A 17,216-nucleotide genomic window follows, 5' to 3' on the forward strand; every position below is an offset into this window, starting at 1 on the left:
TAATTTCACATATTCATTTATTCAAACTATAAGATTAGTTGAAAAATATATAGGTAATATTTTGCCTACATCAGTGAACCCAAATGTAACAACATGAACACACGCCAAACAACGGGGTGAGGTTCATAATGTCCAAATTTCACAAACTCCAACGTCTAAAATATTAAATAAACAGTGCGTTTCATAACCTCCAAACTTCATAAACTCCAAAACTATAACTTTCAAATAAGCACAGTTTCACAATGTCCAAATTTCACAAACTCCAACGATAATATACTAAATAAACAGTGCGTTTCATAACCTCCAAATTTCATAAACTCCAAAACTATAATTTTCAAATAATCACCGATTCACAATGTCCAAATTTCACAAACTCCAACTTTTAAATATCAAATAAACAGAGCGGTTCATAACCTCCAAGTTTCATAAGCTCCAACGGTACAGTCTCTGCCATAAGTCAATCGAATTGGCGGGATACCGAGGCGGACGGGCCGAATGAACCTCTCTGTTTTACACAAACATACATTCACTCAACCTGCTCTGCTACACTTATTTGTTAACATACAAATTTCAAATTGATATATTATTTTTCTGGAAAAACCAGTGCTCATTACTATATAGCTAGTTTTTACCTTAACATAATTTTTATAATTTATTTAGGCAAATTAAAACAGATGATTGTTTTTTAACACCATAAAAAACATGAAAAATGTAGTAAGCCAGGAACTTTTTTATTTTTTGGTCAGGAAAAAAATTCCTGCGGCAAAGTTTTAGATCAAAGTATGAATTTTATTTTTTATTTGAAGCTTTTTTTGATACGGAGCCTGCTTGTATCATTTTTAAGCGATTAAAAATAGGCATAAAATCGCTTGGCGCGGCATTGGCGCTAGGAGTTTGGCCGGCTCAGCATCAGTTTACGGGATATATAAACTGAGTTTCTAGCATTTAATTATCATTATATTACATCAAATATGTCATTACATTTCGAAGAATGGTAACTTAATTTACAGGCGTATGTTTGTGCATTTTAATGCTTACCGGTAGTCTATAGTTAACAAAATTCTTTGATATAAATGCTTCCCCGATTGTAATTTCGGAAATTGTCTTCGTGAAATATGAAAAGGCATATAAAGATGTGGAGATAATTTAGGTTCTTGGTAAAACCCACTGAATTAGCGACCTGGCCCAGTTATTATTTCTACTTTTATTCTCCTTTCGTTAAGGTAAACTAAATTAGTGTAAATGCATCCCTTTGACTAAACTTTACCCTAGATTTGGTTCTGGTCAAAATAATATAAACAAAAATAGAAACTACTCTTATTCTAAGTTTATGTGGTGGAATTCCTGCTAAAAGTGCGATTGACTTTACATTCTATCGAAATAGGCCTATTTAAAACGTTCAGCGGGTTCATAGTTGAGACCATGGTTGAGACCACATTACAATACCTATTTATTTGCTTCTTCATCCTCTTTAGCCATTTAGTTGTTAGATAGTATTACATGTTACATGTTATATTCAATGGATATATTATGATTTTATTTTAAAACATTTAACGAGTTTATATTCATCTATATTTGAAAAAGCTAATCATCGGCTCACGTCTAACATTTTTGCCACTGCAGTGCATGGTTAGGGTTTGATTACCCATCTGTCGAAACCAATCACGAAATTACGTTTCTCCAGCATTGACATGCATATAAAGAAAAGGAAACTACCTCAAAATATTATTGTTATAGGTTTTACCCTGTACTTTATTCATACTATGCATGCTAGTCTATATGATTTTAACCCCTTTTCCTTTGAGAAACAGAATGTACCTAGTTAAAACCTTCTCCAAACAAAATTAATAAATCCCGCTCACTGGAACTTGTCATAGTAATTGCTTTAGTGAAAAAATATATTGTCTCTACAAACGTTTTTAGTTTAATTCTCAGGTTAGTTCCAGAGTAGCCGTTGAGGTCATTCCACTTTAAACAAAATATTTATTAAACACTAAAGTAAGCGTCAAATGTTTATAGAAACGTTTAGAATATATCATCTCATTATAATGTTTTTGAAATAAAAACAAAGCAGGAGTTTTCCATTTAATATTGAATCCATAATTAATTAGTGAAAGTGGTTATTGATTGTTAAACATTCCTTCAACACAATAATACGCTTGAAATATGAAGACATGTAAACAAAGTAAAATAATTTTGTAGACTTCGTAAACATATGTTTTAAATTGAAAATACCCCCGCCCCAGCAAACCTGCAGTTGCGTTACATACATTACATACATTACATACATTACATACACTCCAGCCAGCTGTTATCTTATTCTTAATGTATTGTTATTGCCTATTCGTGGTTCAGGAAATAAAACATGACATTTGTAGTTTATTTTATTTATCGATATCACTTTTATATAATCAGGTATATTGACAGTATGACCTATCACCTAACTGTCCTGTTCACCTGTTTGGTCCTGTTAGGAATCAAAGAAGTCTCGAGTTAACAAAATACTGTACTTCCAGTAACGAACGCAGTGAACGTTGTGTATTGTTTTTTACTTTCGTGATGGAAAATGTCCGCAATAAACCTTTGAACAACAAAATACTGTACTAAGGCAGAATTTTATGGAGTGAATTAAAATATCAGTAACTAGTCAAGCGGATGTACTATAAATCCGTTATGGACGGGCGTGAGAAAAAAAAGAATGAAGGTCAACAAGGCACATTCTGGCGCCAAATATGAAGCACCCGAAAAGTCGCAAATGTACACAATATACTTAAAACAGTGCGCGCGCGTGATCTTTTTACTATTCTCTTGGATACAGGTTCTTTTCCTGATTATCGTATGATATTATATCAAAACTTAAATATAATTGTCCAAGTCATCTGCTCATAGATACTACGCACTATGTTCAAGTTGAGATACTCTTCGTCCTCTACTGTTAGAATCACACAATCAACAACAATTTTATCATGAATTATTTCGCTTATTTTTTTCATAAATAAAATCGATATTCAATCCTTTAACTCGTATTTCAGTAGATCAAGACCAGAGATAATGTTCTCCATCTCTAAGTAGTTGTTTTTTTCAATTAGTAAATTTAATTTAAGAATTACTAGCTCTTATGTTTGCTGTTGTTTTACTAAATGCGATGCATTTTTTCATTGTAAATTAGGCACAGTTTATCTGAAATCACCAAACACAATACAGGAATCCCACCAAAGATTGATATCTCAAACTCTTGGTGTCTTACACCAGCTACTCATTCACTAGGATGGACTTTCATTAAACTGTGTGACACTTCTCAATAAAAAACACGGAAGTAAAATAATTCGGGAAAAAATTCCTTTGCAATGTGTATCCTTAAATTCGTGATATTACTGTTTAACCTAGCAAAATAAATGGAATAAAATACAAATAAAAATGAAATAAATGTTGATTTACGTATCATTGATTGCAGATAAGTATTAAAACGATTATAATTATTGTTGATTCGTGAGTCAGCAGTGTGCTTTAGGTAAATAATGAGCTCAAATGAAAGCTGGTATTTCACTAAAGGTTTTTAGTCCAAAACATAATGTAATTAGGGTAATGTAATTAGAACTGCTGTAATACATCTTTAACTGAAAACATAGTGTTCGCAATGTACAACTTCATTGATAGAGCATTGAAGTTTTGTTATTAATTGTTGTAAGCAATTTAAGCTGGTTGGTAATACTAAAATATGTTTTATAAATAATAAAAACTAGCGAACCTGGCACACGTAATCATGCGCTAATTTACACAATTTACAAATTTAAATATAATGGTCTCAACCCCTACGTCAAATAATAACCGCTGATTCACAGTGGTTATTACAAATATTATCAATAATGTAGCCATAAGGTCAATAAAAATTAGTACGTTGAGCGCGATATTATAGTCGAGAACACTATTTTTAGAGATATGTAGCATGGTTGGGTAACTCACTCCATAACAGGAGTAAAGAGCCAGTTTGCGAATTTTGAATAACGAAATATTTGCCAAATATACATGTTTTGTACGATACATACCAGCTTTTAACAAGATTTTTGTGACAACTTTCAACGATAGCCAACGGTACAAATCTTAATATATGTTTCCCTTATTTGTATAGTACAAATTACAGTTGACTAAGTATAATCATGCATACATCTTAAATGCTTCCAAACACGTTTTTGTTTATCGTTTTTTTCATTTGCCCAAGATTTCTGTACGTTAATCATACTATTTCCCTCCCTTCCCATAGCACATTAGGATTGCAGATACATAAATCTACCTGCCACAAACGGTTCCCTCATTCTGCTCTGCCACACTTAACTACTTCCTTCACTACTTTCTACGTCGTGGACCTGTTTCCCTATCTTCCCATAGCATTTTAGGATTGCAGATACATTAATCTAATTGTCACAACAGTTCCCACACTCCGCACTGCTAGCCTGGTTGGGCGAGTCATCAGTCCCAACCCTAGTCCATCGGGGGAACGCGTCTCGTTGTACCGCCGTCTACTTGTACCTCGATACCTAGGGACAACTAGTTGTAGGTACAACCAACGCAACTAGACGTAGGTACAACTAGACATGTATGCCCTCTCGTTGTACCGCCGTCTACTTGTACCTCGATTCCTAGGGACAACTAGACGTAGGCACAACCAACGCAACTAGACGTAGGTACAACTAGACATGTATGCCACCGACTAGTAGTGTCACCTAGCTTGTACTGATGCTACTAGTTGTCCCTAAGACTAGTGGTCCCTACGTCTAGTTGTACCCACGTCTAGTTGTACCTTTGTACCTACGCGTATTTGGCGTGCTTATACTGTAGTATAGTTGTACCTATCCTTCAATTCGTTACCCTGTTTATTTGATTACTGTACGAGTATTTTTTTAATTATACCCTTAATATAAAATTAGAAACTGCAGTGGTTCAAACGTTTTTATTTTAACGTTGCTATCTCAGACACTATTAGATTTAGAGAAAACATTTAGGAAGCATGAACTATTTTCTTTTAACAAACAAAAATCCGCTGTTTAAAATATCCCCAATATTTTCCCTTATTAAAATTAACTTTAGTATTTTCTATTTGACAACTTGTATTTTATTGTGATATCAGCATGTAATTGCAAATTAAAGCTTTTTTTTAAGTTGAAATTTGTTATTAAGCTACTTCCTTGTTTATGAGTAACAGTGTGTTACATTTGGAAAATATTGGATTTTTGTGAACATTTCACATGATGTAGTTCATATAAGAATATATTGTGAAATTCGTATTCTCTTTAACATGAATCTTTATATACGGGCTTTCTATGATTTAAAATCAATACTTCTAGTATTATTTAAGTTTTTTTTTCTATGTTTTAAACTCAAAATAATCAGTAAATTATAGGCTTTAATTTGAGCCATTGAACGTTTGAAGCCCTAAGTCAAGATAATGGATTACTCAATCAATATCATAGATTTGAACATTTCTTGGATATTATAATTATTTTAACGCTGCAAGAGTAGTATGGTTCCTCTAATTTAGTTTTTATTTTAATCAGTACTAACAGAGTACCCGTCCTTATCGACATTAAATGACCGATGGACTGAATTGATTACTAAAGTCACAAACAAGGGAAAAATACTCTTTGAAATTAGTTGCTTATATAAGTTGTCTAAAAGTTTAACTGTGGTATTAGATTATATCTTACACCCCAAGCATCTTTAAAAACACTACACAAAGCCCACCAATCCCTTCAAATTAAATAATCAAAGTCAACTTTACCTACTCTATCTCTGTTTTTCAAAGTTAGCAAGGAGCAAGGCTCTGTCACCGAGCTCAAGGTCAAGAGAGAGATATTGTTGGTGGTACAATGGCGTTATCGCTGTCACCCCGCACCGCCCCTTCCATGCGCGCCGCTCTTCCTCTGCGAGGCCGAACTGCTGTGTCCAGAGCGAGTCTAATTGATATTATTAAAATCTATCGTCGTTCACCTTTGGATTTTAATCACACCCAATGGATTTTAATTGCTTGCAACAGAAACAAATTTTGGAATTATTTGTTTGGCTAGAATATGCACGAGTCTTTTTTCTGCGAGTAATAAAACTTTTTTCCATTGCAAAAATTCCACGAACAAATGATACATACACAACTAAAAGAGTAAAAAATTCATGATAGTGTTCTCAAAATATGTCTTACTGTGTTATAATTTGAGTAAGACAAGTAGATGCATTCATTCATCCATGCATCCAAACTTTCTCACTATAATAATTTGAGTTGGATTTCTAAACTAAAAAACAATGAAAATTAATTTTACTACTACTTTTTTTAAGTTTATGTAATGGTATTACTGTTGATGGTATAATTGGATTGACATATTTTATCAGAATATGCCTACTTTAGATTTTATCCCTTATGCTTGCCACTAAATGTTCAGCGGGATCGTTGATGATAGGGTATATTTTTTACCGCCACACTGGACTAATAATTTGATTCTCCATCAAGGTTTCAAGTGTTTAGATACTGTAGCATTAAATATTTAATTGGTACATTAATATGTTATTGTAACAATTTTTTTTTACTGAGTTGATATTATTTTAACGCTCAAAGAATTCATCAATATACTTGTACATCCTTTGCCACTGTTTATAGTTTCATTTTCTACTTGTCGATGGGACCAGCCTTCTTCAATCGCTTTATTATTATTAATGGAATCTTGATAAGTTGTATCACATCACCGTCCATACCTGCATGCAGGTTTAGTAGAGGTATGATCGGTAGGCTGTTTGTATAAATTCATTTCTCAGAACCACAGTTATCAAAGATATTTATCAGAGTTAGTTTTATTGCCGTGGGAAACATAATTATCAAGCCTCAGCCAGTAGTTTCGCGAGGAGATGGCACGGTGTATTGATGATTGTAAAAATTGCAAGATTCCAAGAATCAATGTGTTTCCTGTTCTATTTGAGATACCCGGTTTCATGTATTGTTTTGGGTCTATAAGCAGTTATCGATAAACAAAATACTATACTTACGATAAACACGCTTAATTATAATAGAAGTAAAAAAAGATCAAATATTTTCTATCGAAACATGTGTATAATGGTGGTAGTATCTAGGCCGGGTGGTTTGTACTGTACCAGCTCACTCCTTGCTTTGCTGTATACGATCCAACGATCACATAAGACCAATTAGTTCAGGAGCTGAGGGGGTTTGAGCATGCATGAAAGTAGTACGCAATGTTATTGCTGATTATTGTAATATGGACTGAGGTGATCAAAATTACGTATGTCGCCTATTTCAAAAGTGGTCGATAAGGTGGGGGGGAGGGGGCAAACATGGCAGTTTGCGCTATGCGTTAAAACGCTGATAGTTCGAAAACGGTAAAAGATAGAACATCGGTTAAAACGTCGTTGGAATTCTAAAAATGTGGACAACAATAATGGTTATTGGGTCCGAGGTCGTATCTCTATAAATAAACAAGTTATTGTATAAAATATGTAAAAATGGACTTTTCGTGTAGTTTTTTAACCGAAAGTAGAATTAATTTGTGAGTGTCGCAAAGAAGTAATATCAAATATCTTTGCTGATAGTTGTAATATGGACCGTGGTGATAAAAAATACGCATGTCGCCTACTTTTCAGGTGGTCGAGAACTTGGGGGGAGGGGGGCAAAGATGGCGGAACGCGCTATGCATCGAGACGACTATAGGTCGAGAACGGTACGAGATAGGACATCGGTTAAAACGTAGTTTTAATCCAAAAAATATTACCAATAGAAAAGGTCATTGGGTAAAAAGTTGTATCTTAACTAATAAAAAAGTTATAACAATAATAAGTTTAACAAAATCTACATCGTACAGCTATTTTTTTCGAAAATCGTATGGATTTTTGATAAATAATAGTGTAATTCCTTAATTACTCGGCTATATATTAACTAGATGCATTTTCTTATAAGAAAAAAATATATTATTACGAATACATTTGGTTTAAAATGTAAAACACGGCCTCCAAACTACATATAATACTTGGGGTTTCGCCGCAATCAAATGCATAATACAGACTACCACTACAAATCCAATTTTAATTATTATAAAGTTGTAGGTTATTATAATATGATTATGTAACAGATTCTTATTCAGTTATGCCAGTTATTCAGTTCTTATTAACAGTTGTGCCAATATCAGCAGCACTGCGCAGCAATTATGACGCAACCTATCGGACGAACCCCAAGGCGTGGAGCGACGTGAAGCCAGTATTTTTCACTAATCTACAACAAGATGGCGGCTGCCGGCTGTGATGAGCCCTAGTAGCACGCGCAGCTAATTAAATGTTAGTTGATAGCAATGGTATCCATGACAATACGCCTTTGTATTACAAATATTTGTGTTACTAACACAATGACCTTCAAAATACGCTTTTGATTTTTTTCTAGCGTTTACCGTTTCTTAGAAAAAGTTAGTTTACATAATTAACAACAACAACTTTTTGGGCGAAAGGAAAATTCTGAAAAGCTACAAATCTGTTTATAATATATGTATCTACATCGTATTAAAGTTTGATAAAGTTCTGACGTTTGGTTTACAATCTACGAATTTTCAAAGTGACAAGATAATTTCTGAAACTCTTTATACAACTCTCCTTTATATTCTGACTGTCATATTAATTTTTATGAAAGAGCTAAAAAATATTAATTTTTAGATGAATACAAAGAATAAAACGAAGAAAAGTTATATGTAATCCGTGTTTTTCTAATTAGTTTAGTAACTTTCCTGTATAGCTCCAAATTTGAGTATCTAAACTGTATTACAAGTGACGTTGTAGGCAGAATCTGCCCGCATGACGCCACGCGGCGCGGCGGGTAGCCCCTATATTACAATTTAAATTACAACCAAACTACGCCAGCTAAAAATTTTAAAAAATATGATCCAAAAGGTTCAATTCTTTAGCTACAAAACCCACCGTTTTTTAACTTATCTGACCAAAAAATAAAAAAAGTAGCAGCCGACGAACTTTTTCATGTCATATTTTAAAACTCATTTAAAAGTACCGACTTTATTTGAAGATTTAAAATAGAAAATACTAACTTTTAAGCTTTTAATTAAAACCAATAGTGTCATAGACTTATTGACTCCACTCATACGAAGTTTCAACCATATAACTTAAGTCTAAGTAGGCTAAATGTCGAGTTATTTTGAAGCGGAACATTGAGTTTTGGGGCCGTTTAATAAGCTGTGGCAACCACTGTAGAGACTTCTGGCTCAGACTGTACCGTTGGAGGTTATGAAATTTGGACATTATGAACCGCACTGTTTATTTGGTATCTTCACGTTGGAGTTTGTGAAATTTGGACATTGTGAAACAGTGATTATTTGAATGTTATAGATTTGGAGCTTATGAAATTTGGAGGTTATGAACCGCTCTGTTTATTTAATATTTAAACGTTGGAGTTTGTGAAACTTGGACATTGTGAAACAGTGATTATTTGAATGTTATAGATTTGGAGCTTATGAAATTTGGAGGTTATGAACCGCTCTGTTCATTTAATATTTTAAGCGTTGGAGTTTGTGAAATTTGGAGTTTATGAAACGCTCCCGATCAACGTTTTAGATTTTGCAAAAGGATAGAAAGTCTACTTGCAGTATCCTAGGTCAATGATAAAATCGTGTCTAATCTATGTCATCCATCTGTTTATCTCTGAAAAAAAAACCTTAAAATAATTTGCATAGGCTTTTCTTTGAAGACTCGTGGGCAGAGCCTCGATTCGTATACGGCAATGGTCTTACTTATCTCTTTGATCTACTTAATCTCTACTAATCTTACTTATTCCCTATAATCAATGACTAAATAAAATAACCTCATAGTTCTATAGAATATTTATATCCATCCAGCTGTTAGTTCAATCAAATTATATTCCACTAAAACAAACCCAATATTTTTAAGACTGTTCTAAAAATAAATTAGACCATCAAGTATTTTACAATGTATATTTAAATCATCTGTCATCTCCTTGGCAAATAAATGAATGTATAAATTATTATAACAACATTACACATAATATAAATAAGTTAACCCTACGTACGTCATTTCATTTCAATCCAAATGCTGAATTTTTGTCACAAACTCTGAATGTTTACAGCTGTTACGTTGAGCAAATCGTTTTATACCAAAAGCTAATCTAGAATGTTAGCGTCGGCTGCTAGACTTAAAAAAAATTAAAACTTAATTTCTAAAAAACCGAAACCCTAAACTAAAATTATGGCTTCGACATTCCCTAGTTCTCAAAATTATCTTACTTTCAACACACAAATAATGAAAATTCGTCAAGTGTTTGATTCAGAATCGTGAAATAAAAAAACCCTGTCACGTTTTAATATTATAGATGCTGATAAGGTTAACATGGGAATCTCCAGAGCCACTGGGGCGGAGCCCAAAAGGATCTTTGAGATAAGAGTATGACTATATGTTAATCGGGAATGTAAGCTATCATCACACCAAATTTCAGCTTGATCCGCCAATAGTAGTTAATGTGTGATTGAACTTTGAACAAACAAACACAAAACTTTTTACATTTATAATATTAGTAAGATTATAATATTAGTAAGATTGTAATTACATTTTTATTTTTTTAGTACTTTTACATTATTTCGTAGTTGCCTGTTTTTAACCAATCATTCTGGTTATAAGACTTAAGCCCAGTCCCTTGAGGGTCGTTTAAGAGAGGGTGTACTGTTGTTTTTTTTCCTTGTAGGACAAATTTATCAAAAGCGAAAGCATAAAGCATATTGAAAGGATGACAAGACTCACTTTGCCCAACAATTTGTGCCCAATCGCAGTGCCAGCAACAGCCATCCCAGCTTGTTGTAACACTGAAGGTTTTTTGTAAGCAGGGAAGTTGTTGTTAATACCCGGGTGCTGGCCCGGATACAAAGATGTCTGAGAAGGATACTGGGTAGGATAACTAGCAGGATATGACGCTGGGTTTGGCTGAAAAACCACAAAATTTCAACTAAGCAATAGTTTTTAAAAAGCTAGACAATGGTAAAAAAAAGGTAAACATGTACATGGACCGGCTGTCACCAATCCATATATAAATCTCAAAGTACCCATGAACTTTTGAGAAAACTGTAAGTCACACCCCCATGAACCATTTACTTAAAATGTTCGTCATGACGAGAAACCTTGCGCAAAACTATCCATAATTTGGAATTTCATAAATTGCCCTTTAAGGTCGTAATTCCTTTCTAAAGGGAACCTTTAATATACCTAATGTTAAAAATACCTCAGCTGTACTTATTTGTTTGTTGTTCTTTGAATTTACAGTATTACCTGTATTACCTTATTAAAATTATGTGTAATTATTTGTTTGTATTACTGTTTTGTTTATTTCAGCTTAACTTAACCAATCAATAGTTTTATTAATACTTATGAAGTCAAACGGGGAGAAGCTGTAGTTTTTATTAAAAAAGGATTTACAGTAGACTCAGACAAGTGGATAACTACGATAGCTAAAAAATAAAAATAATGCAAGTTAAATGTACGTAAAATAGTGATGACCCAGATGTTTATCCTGGGAGGTCCATCATCTCGCAGTGGGTTAGAGTGGTCTATCAACTCATTTGAGCCATTCAAGTCGCCTTGGTACAGACAACTTTCCTCCAGCACTACTCCAAGAGATAAAAAGGGAGGTCATGCCCTATCTTTTAAAAGTTAAAGAGCAGTCTAGCCCTGGGTATATTCCCAGGAAAAGGAGAAGGGCTAGGGTTATCTTCATCCCAAAAGCAGGTAAGAAGGATAATAGTCATCCAAAGTCCTATCACCCTATAAGTCTCACCTCTTTTCTGTTAAAAACAATGGAGAAGATGGTGGACAAGCATATAAGGTGAGAAGTGCTGAGGATATCTCCTCTTAATCACCAGCAACACACATATCGAGCAGGATAATCAACAGATACTGCTTTATATGAGCTGACAAAAGTGATCAGGCAAGCAATGGATGGAAAAGAAAAGGCTATACTTGCCTTTTTGGACATGACAGGAGCATTTGACAATACCTCTAATTTAGCAATAAGGGAGGTGCTAGAAAAAAGAGGGGTTGATGGAACCATAAACAGATGAACCAGAAATATGTTATTGACAAGAACACTGGAAACACACATTGAAGAAAGAATTAATCAAATGAAGAGAGAAAAGGGGTGTCCTCAAGGTGGGGCACCCCCCCTTTCTCTCTACTACTACAACTACCCCCCCCCCCCTTCTCTCTGGAGTCTGGTGGTTGATGAACTTCTTAGGAAGTTAACCAGGAAGGGTTTGTGATGTATCAGATATGCAGATGATTTAGTTAACTGCGGCCATAAAAGTGATTTTGAATTCGACACCTCTACACATTATGGTAGAAAGAATAGACAGGGAGACTTTATTTATAATGGAGAAGAATGGCACAAACACAAACATATCCTCCAGTGTTTGTGGTGAGTTATTCCCACCAGGTCTAAGGTATCTGATGTGCCTTCCAAGGGATTCTATGGTAAGGAAGTACAACTTCAAAAAGAACTTTGTTGTTGAGCTAGGGAATAAACTTGGTTGTAATGGAAAACCCCTAAAATCATTTGGGAATCATGTCATAAGGTGATACACTGATGGCTCCAAAACAAATAAGGGAGCCGGATTAAGGGTATTTGGGCCAAGAACCAAATACAATGAGTCATTGGGGCACTCCCCCAGCTTTTTTTCAGGCTGATGTTAAGGCCATTGAAAGGTGTGCCCAATTCAACATGAGTAGAGGATACAAGAAAAGGGATTTTGTTATCCTGTCAGATAGCCAAGCTGCCATTGGAGCACTAAGCGCATAAGTTATCAGCTCTAAGATGGTGTGGAATTTCCGGTACGTGTTAGGAAAGGTCAACAAGTTATCACTCCCTTCGGGTACCTGGAAACCAGGGTTTTCAGGGAATTGAGGGTGGCTTTTTTAACCTTGCATTTGCCCGTCCACATAGGCTATGGGCCTGTGCGTGGAACGTAACCAGCAACGCAAGGGGTGAGCCAGTACAGTAAAAAGGTGAACTGTATGTTACTGATAAAAAGTAGCGGCAGTTACCAGGGCCCAAATCCACAACATTGCTGCCTTGGGCCAAAGTCTGTGACGCTACTGACTGAGCCACCGACCACCAGTTGAATGAGCCAGTCACATAGAGTACATACTTGTTAAAATTATATTTTCTACTACCTTATTTTTTGTTACTAAGATAGTTGACAAGTCATAAAAGATACTGTAGCTAACAATAATCAGTCTATCAGTCTGACTTGGTTAAAAGTACACATGTTTGACAACAATTAATTAGTAATATACATCATCACAGAACATTTTGACTAAAAACTGACCACAACTTTGATTAACATAAGGATGGAATGTGTGGATCAATTAGACAAAGTTTATAGATTAGGTTATAAATCATGGTAAATTGGAGTTTGGTTACTGTTACTTTAGTTCCGTACCTGAGTGATGTATAGGAATTTGGAATATAGGCCATAAGTCTTATTCAAGTTTCCTACTTATTATTAATCAACATGCTTCAATAAGAAACTAAAATTTACTAGGCAAGTTTATATTATATATAGAAATTAAACCACCTTTTTAAACAGCAACATTTGTTATTAATTATGACAGAAAAATACTTTATAAAGAAGTAGGACCCGTCACATGGCTGCTACAAAGGAACGTGCAAAAATTATAAATTGTAACAAAAATTCAGCTTTTTATATGAGTCTTAAAGTGTCTTAAACTACATATAAAAGCTCTTACACAATATATGGGATGGATTACTTACAGGATAATGTCCAGGTGAAGGTGATTTTGGATATCCATAGCCAGAAGGAGAAATGTGACCAGATACAGGCATACCGTAGCCCGGTGCAGGCATGGCTCCAGGCATAGGCATAACACCAGGTATTGGCATTGCTCCAGGCATTGGCATGTTTATGTGGCTTCCAACTAAACCGCCGCCATATTCAATTGACACTAGACTGACATCACCATCAACTGTCAAATGTGTCACTCGATTGCAAGGTGTGCGATGCTCAAATTCTGTAAAATGCTGTCCGTTTACAGCAATCTGTAAACAAAAGAGAACACATGAATGAGTAACACTAATGAGTACCGGTAGTAACACTAATAAGTAACCATTATGATGTCGCCACGTGCTAAAGAGATCTTATGAACCTACCATCCAGCTGAAAACTATCGGTCATCTGTTTTTCATCAGGGCCTTTTGCAAATCAGTTTTGTTCCAAATAAACCATCATTAGTTAACAAATTTGATTTTTTGTTTGTAATTTCAATGTGTAACAAAATTTTAAGATTGTATTTGAAAGGAAAGCCAAAATTTATAGGACTTGTTCAAAGAATATGGGGAAGTCCTTTATTAGGACAAAATATCAATGCTATGTTTTATGACTTTTCCTGGACTCTTTAACTATTTCTCCAAAAAATCCTCTGAAATTAAGTTTGTTATTTGTTATTAGAGTTAATCAGGAGTCTGGAATATAAACAGGTCCAGCACTAGACCAGGGGAAATTTACTACGAAAAGGAGTACGTTGAGGGGAACACTGATGATTTTCAAATGTGAATCAAAAGATATGGTTACATTCATAAACACGATATATTAATAAAAGGTCTTTCTCAAATTTGAGGCATTTTTTTTATATATCACGGTAGGCTAAGTAAAACATACTAAATGAATTACAAGGGCCACCCAGAAAATAAAAGATGATTCACACTAGGGCTACTTGGGGCAGTGGTATTGCCTCCATCTTAGCATCAGATCTTTCCTATACTCAGTGCGTATTTAGCTACAGGAGATTTTGTATCATATCTATCACTCGTACTTTGTCTGCAGTACATTGTTAAAATTAGCGCTGTCTTTGCAAATCTGGCCAGTTGTGTGTTGTGCTCTATGATCATTTTTTGTTGTCAAAACATGAAAATCAAATATACATTTACTAGAGCTGGCCCCGTGGACGAAAACTCGACCAAAAGTATGTATTGTGCAAACTTCTCTATTTTAACCCCAAGCTGTAAATAAAACATGTGATTGGAATTTCTTCCATTTTGTTTTGATTTTCTGTTTTTTTTTTGTTTTTTTTTTTGTAATTTCGTCACCAACATGGGAAACCATATAAGGCCAATGTTATTTTTTTTAATTCATTTTTTGTGCTTATTTTAGTTTAAAATGGGATTCTGCACATATACAGGAAAATTCTAACAGTATGCGTAGATTTTCCGCTATGTACAGGAGCTGAGTAAAAAGGTTTTCAATAAACATGCTTGCCTATTAATATATAGAATTAGTCCCATGTTAAATCTCCATAAGAAAAGTTGAATTAAGATTTTTGTCCCAATTAACATAAATAACTTCAAAATACAAATAAAACCTGCACGTATAGGACTGATATCCTTTCATTTAACATGACTTGCATGCAAATCGTTCCAATAGAACTCTAGATCTTACTCTCACTAGACTTGAAATTTTACCCCATGTTAAACTGTCAATAAAGATTTTAATTTCCGTTTTTATAATATTTAGTCGAGTAATACCTGAAATCTGAGCAAAATGAGCAAATATACAGACAGTTACGTTTCATTTGGTACCTACCACGTGTAAATTGGTCTAGTAGTATGCTGTCGTAAGCTTAAAAATTAGCCCCATGTTAAACATCCATAAGAAAAGTTTAATTTCCATTTTTGACCCAATTAACATATATCTTAAAAATACAAATAAAACCTGCACATATAGGACCGATAACCTTTCTTTTGGTACAACCCGCGTGTAATTCGGTCCAGTAGTATGGTCAGGCTAGCTGTCTTAAGCTTTGAATGTTGGCCCCATGTTAAATCTCCATAAGAAAAGTTTATTTTTATATTGGTTCCTAGAGGTCGCCCCGTTGTCGAAAACTCTTACAAAAATATGTAATGTACAGACTTCTCTATTTTCACCCCTCACTGTAAATAAAACATGTGATTGGAATTTGTTTAGATTTACTGTTTATATTATGTTGTTATTTTGTCACCAGCATGGCAACCCATAACACCCATGTAAATTTTTTTTAATATCAAATTCATATTTCGTGCTTATTTTTTAGCCTATTTTAATTTATAAAGGGATTCTGCACATCTACAGGTAAATATCTTCCATTTGGTACAAACCGCGTGTAATTCGGTCTTGTGGTATGGTCAGGCTAGCTGTCATAAGTTTTGCAAAAGTTTTTTAGTATATAAGATTGCCAGATATTTGATGTTCACAGCAAAGGAGTGAAAGGGCTGAATGAGATATTAACTCTAAAAGCACCAGAACAAATTTCACAATCAGGACTGCAGTGTTAAACCTATGTTGGCTGTTGAACAGGTTGGGAAAGTCAATGGCGAATTCTGTGAAAATCGCCATTCCACAATTTATTATGACACTAATAGAACATTTTCTCCAAACTTTATAGAAGTTGGTTGCCTAAAAAAACTTGGTCACCACAAATTTTGTGCCCGGTGGGTTCCAAAGACTTTAACAGATGATGATGATGATGATGATATTTTAAGTGTGTATTTTAACCCAAATGTGAGTGAGGTATGTATGAGTGTAGGATGGAATGTGTTTGTTACTGACTAAGACCAGCTGTTTCATTAGTCAGGACCATTTATTATGAGATGGGTCTTTTATTGGAGAGATGAGATGGGTCTCTTTATTGGGATGATCAAGGACAGCTGGGTCCAGTTTGGAACCATCAAAAAGCTGCACACCTTACTTTGGATCGAACAAAAAATAGAGACTTGCTGCAGCACTGACATTCTAGGAAGGCTACAACGATCAAGCAAATCAAAGTTTTAAGCAATTTTTTAAGTTTTTTTTTAAGCCATTTTTCAATGCACAAATAAAATGATTATTCGTCACACAGAAATTACATAATTGTGATACATCACCAGTAAACATATGACAAGTCAGTTTTTTTTACAACTAATTACATTATCCTACTAATAAGTGAGAGAGTTTGGATGTATGGATGTATGGATGGATGGATGGATGTTTGTATGTATGTTTGTGACAATACTAAACCGACAGGGTTTAAATGTGGTATGATGATAGCTCACATTCCCGATTATTATTATTATTATTTTATGGCCAGCATTGGACCACTTAAGTCAATATAATGGTCAGGTTCTTTTTAAATTCTATCTCTTC

At 34.4% G+C, this 17,216-nt stretch overlaps 1 protein-coding gene across 2 annotated transcripts in view; it reads right to left on the reverse strand.

Annotated features, from left to right (window-relative positions):
- Positions 1 to 17,216, reverse strand: part of LOC128982996 (galectin-9-like) — a 52,170-nt gene that overhangs the window by 13,407 nt on the left and 21,547 nt on the right. The window contains exons 4-5 of one of the 2 annotated variants that reach the window (XM_054402110.1): positions 13,817 to 14,101; positions 10,798 to 10,977 (exon numbers count right to left, since the gene is read on the reverse strand). In XM_054402110.1, coding sequence (XP_054258085.1) covers positions 10,798 to 10,977; positions 13,817 to 14,101 — 465 coding nt within the window. The remainder of the gene's footprint in view (positions 1 to 10,797; positions 10,978 to 13,816; positions 14,102 to 17,216) is intronic. The other variant, XM_054402111.1, reaches the window with a different exon arrangement.

This window comes from Macrosteles quadrilineatus, unplaced genomic scaffold (genome assembly GCF_028750875.1).
Source record: "Macrosteles quadrilineatus isolate MER2022 unplaced genomic scaffold, UCM_ALF_1.0 Scaffold_1__1_contigs__length_201487025, whole genome shotgun sequence".
Taxonomy (NCBI): domain Eukaryota; kingdom Metazoa; phylum Arthropoda; class Insecta; order Hemiptera; family Cicadellidae; genus Macrosteles; species Macrosteles quadrilineatus.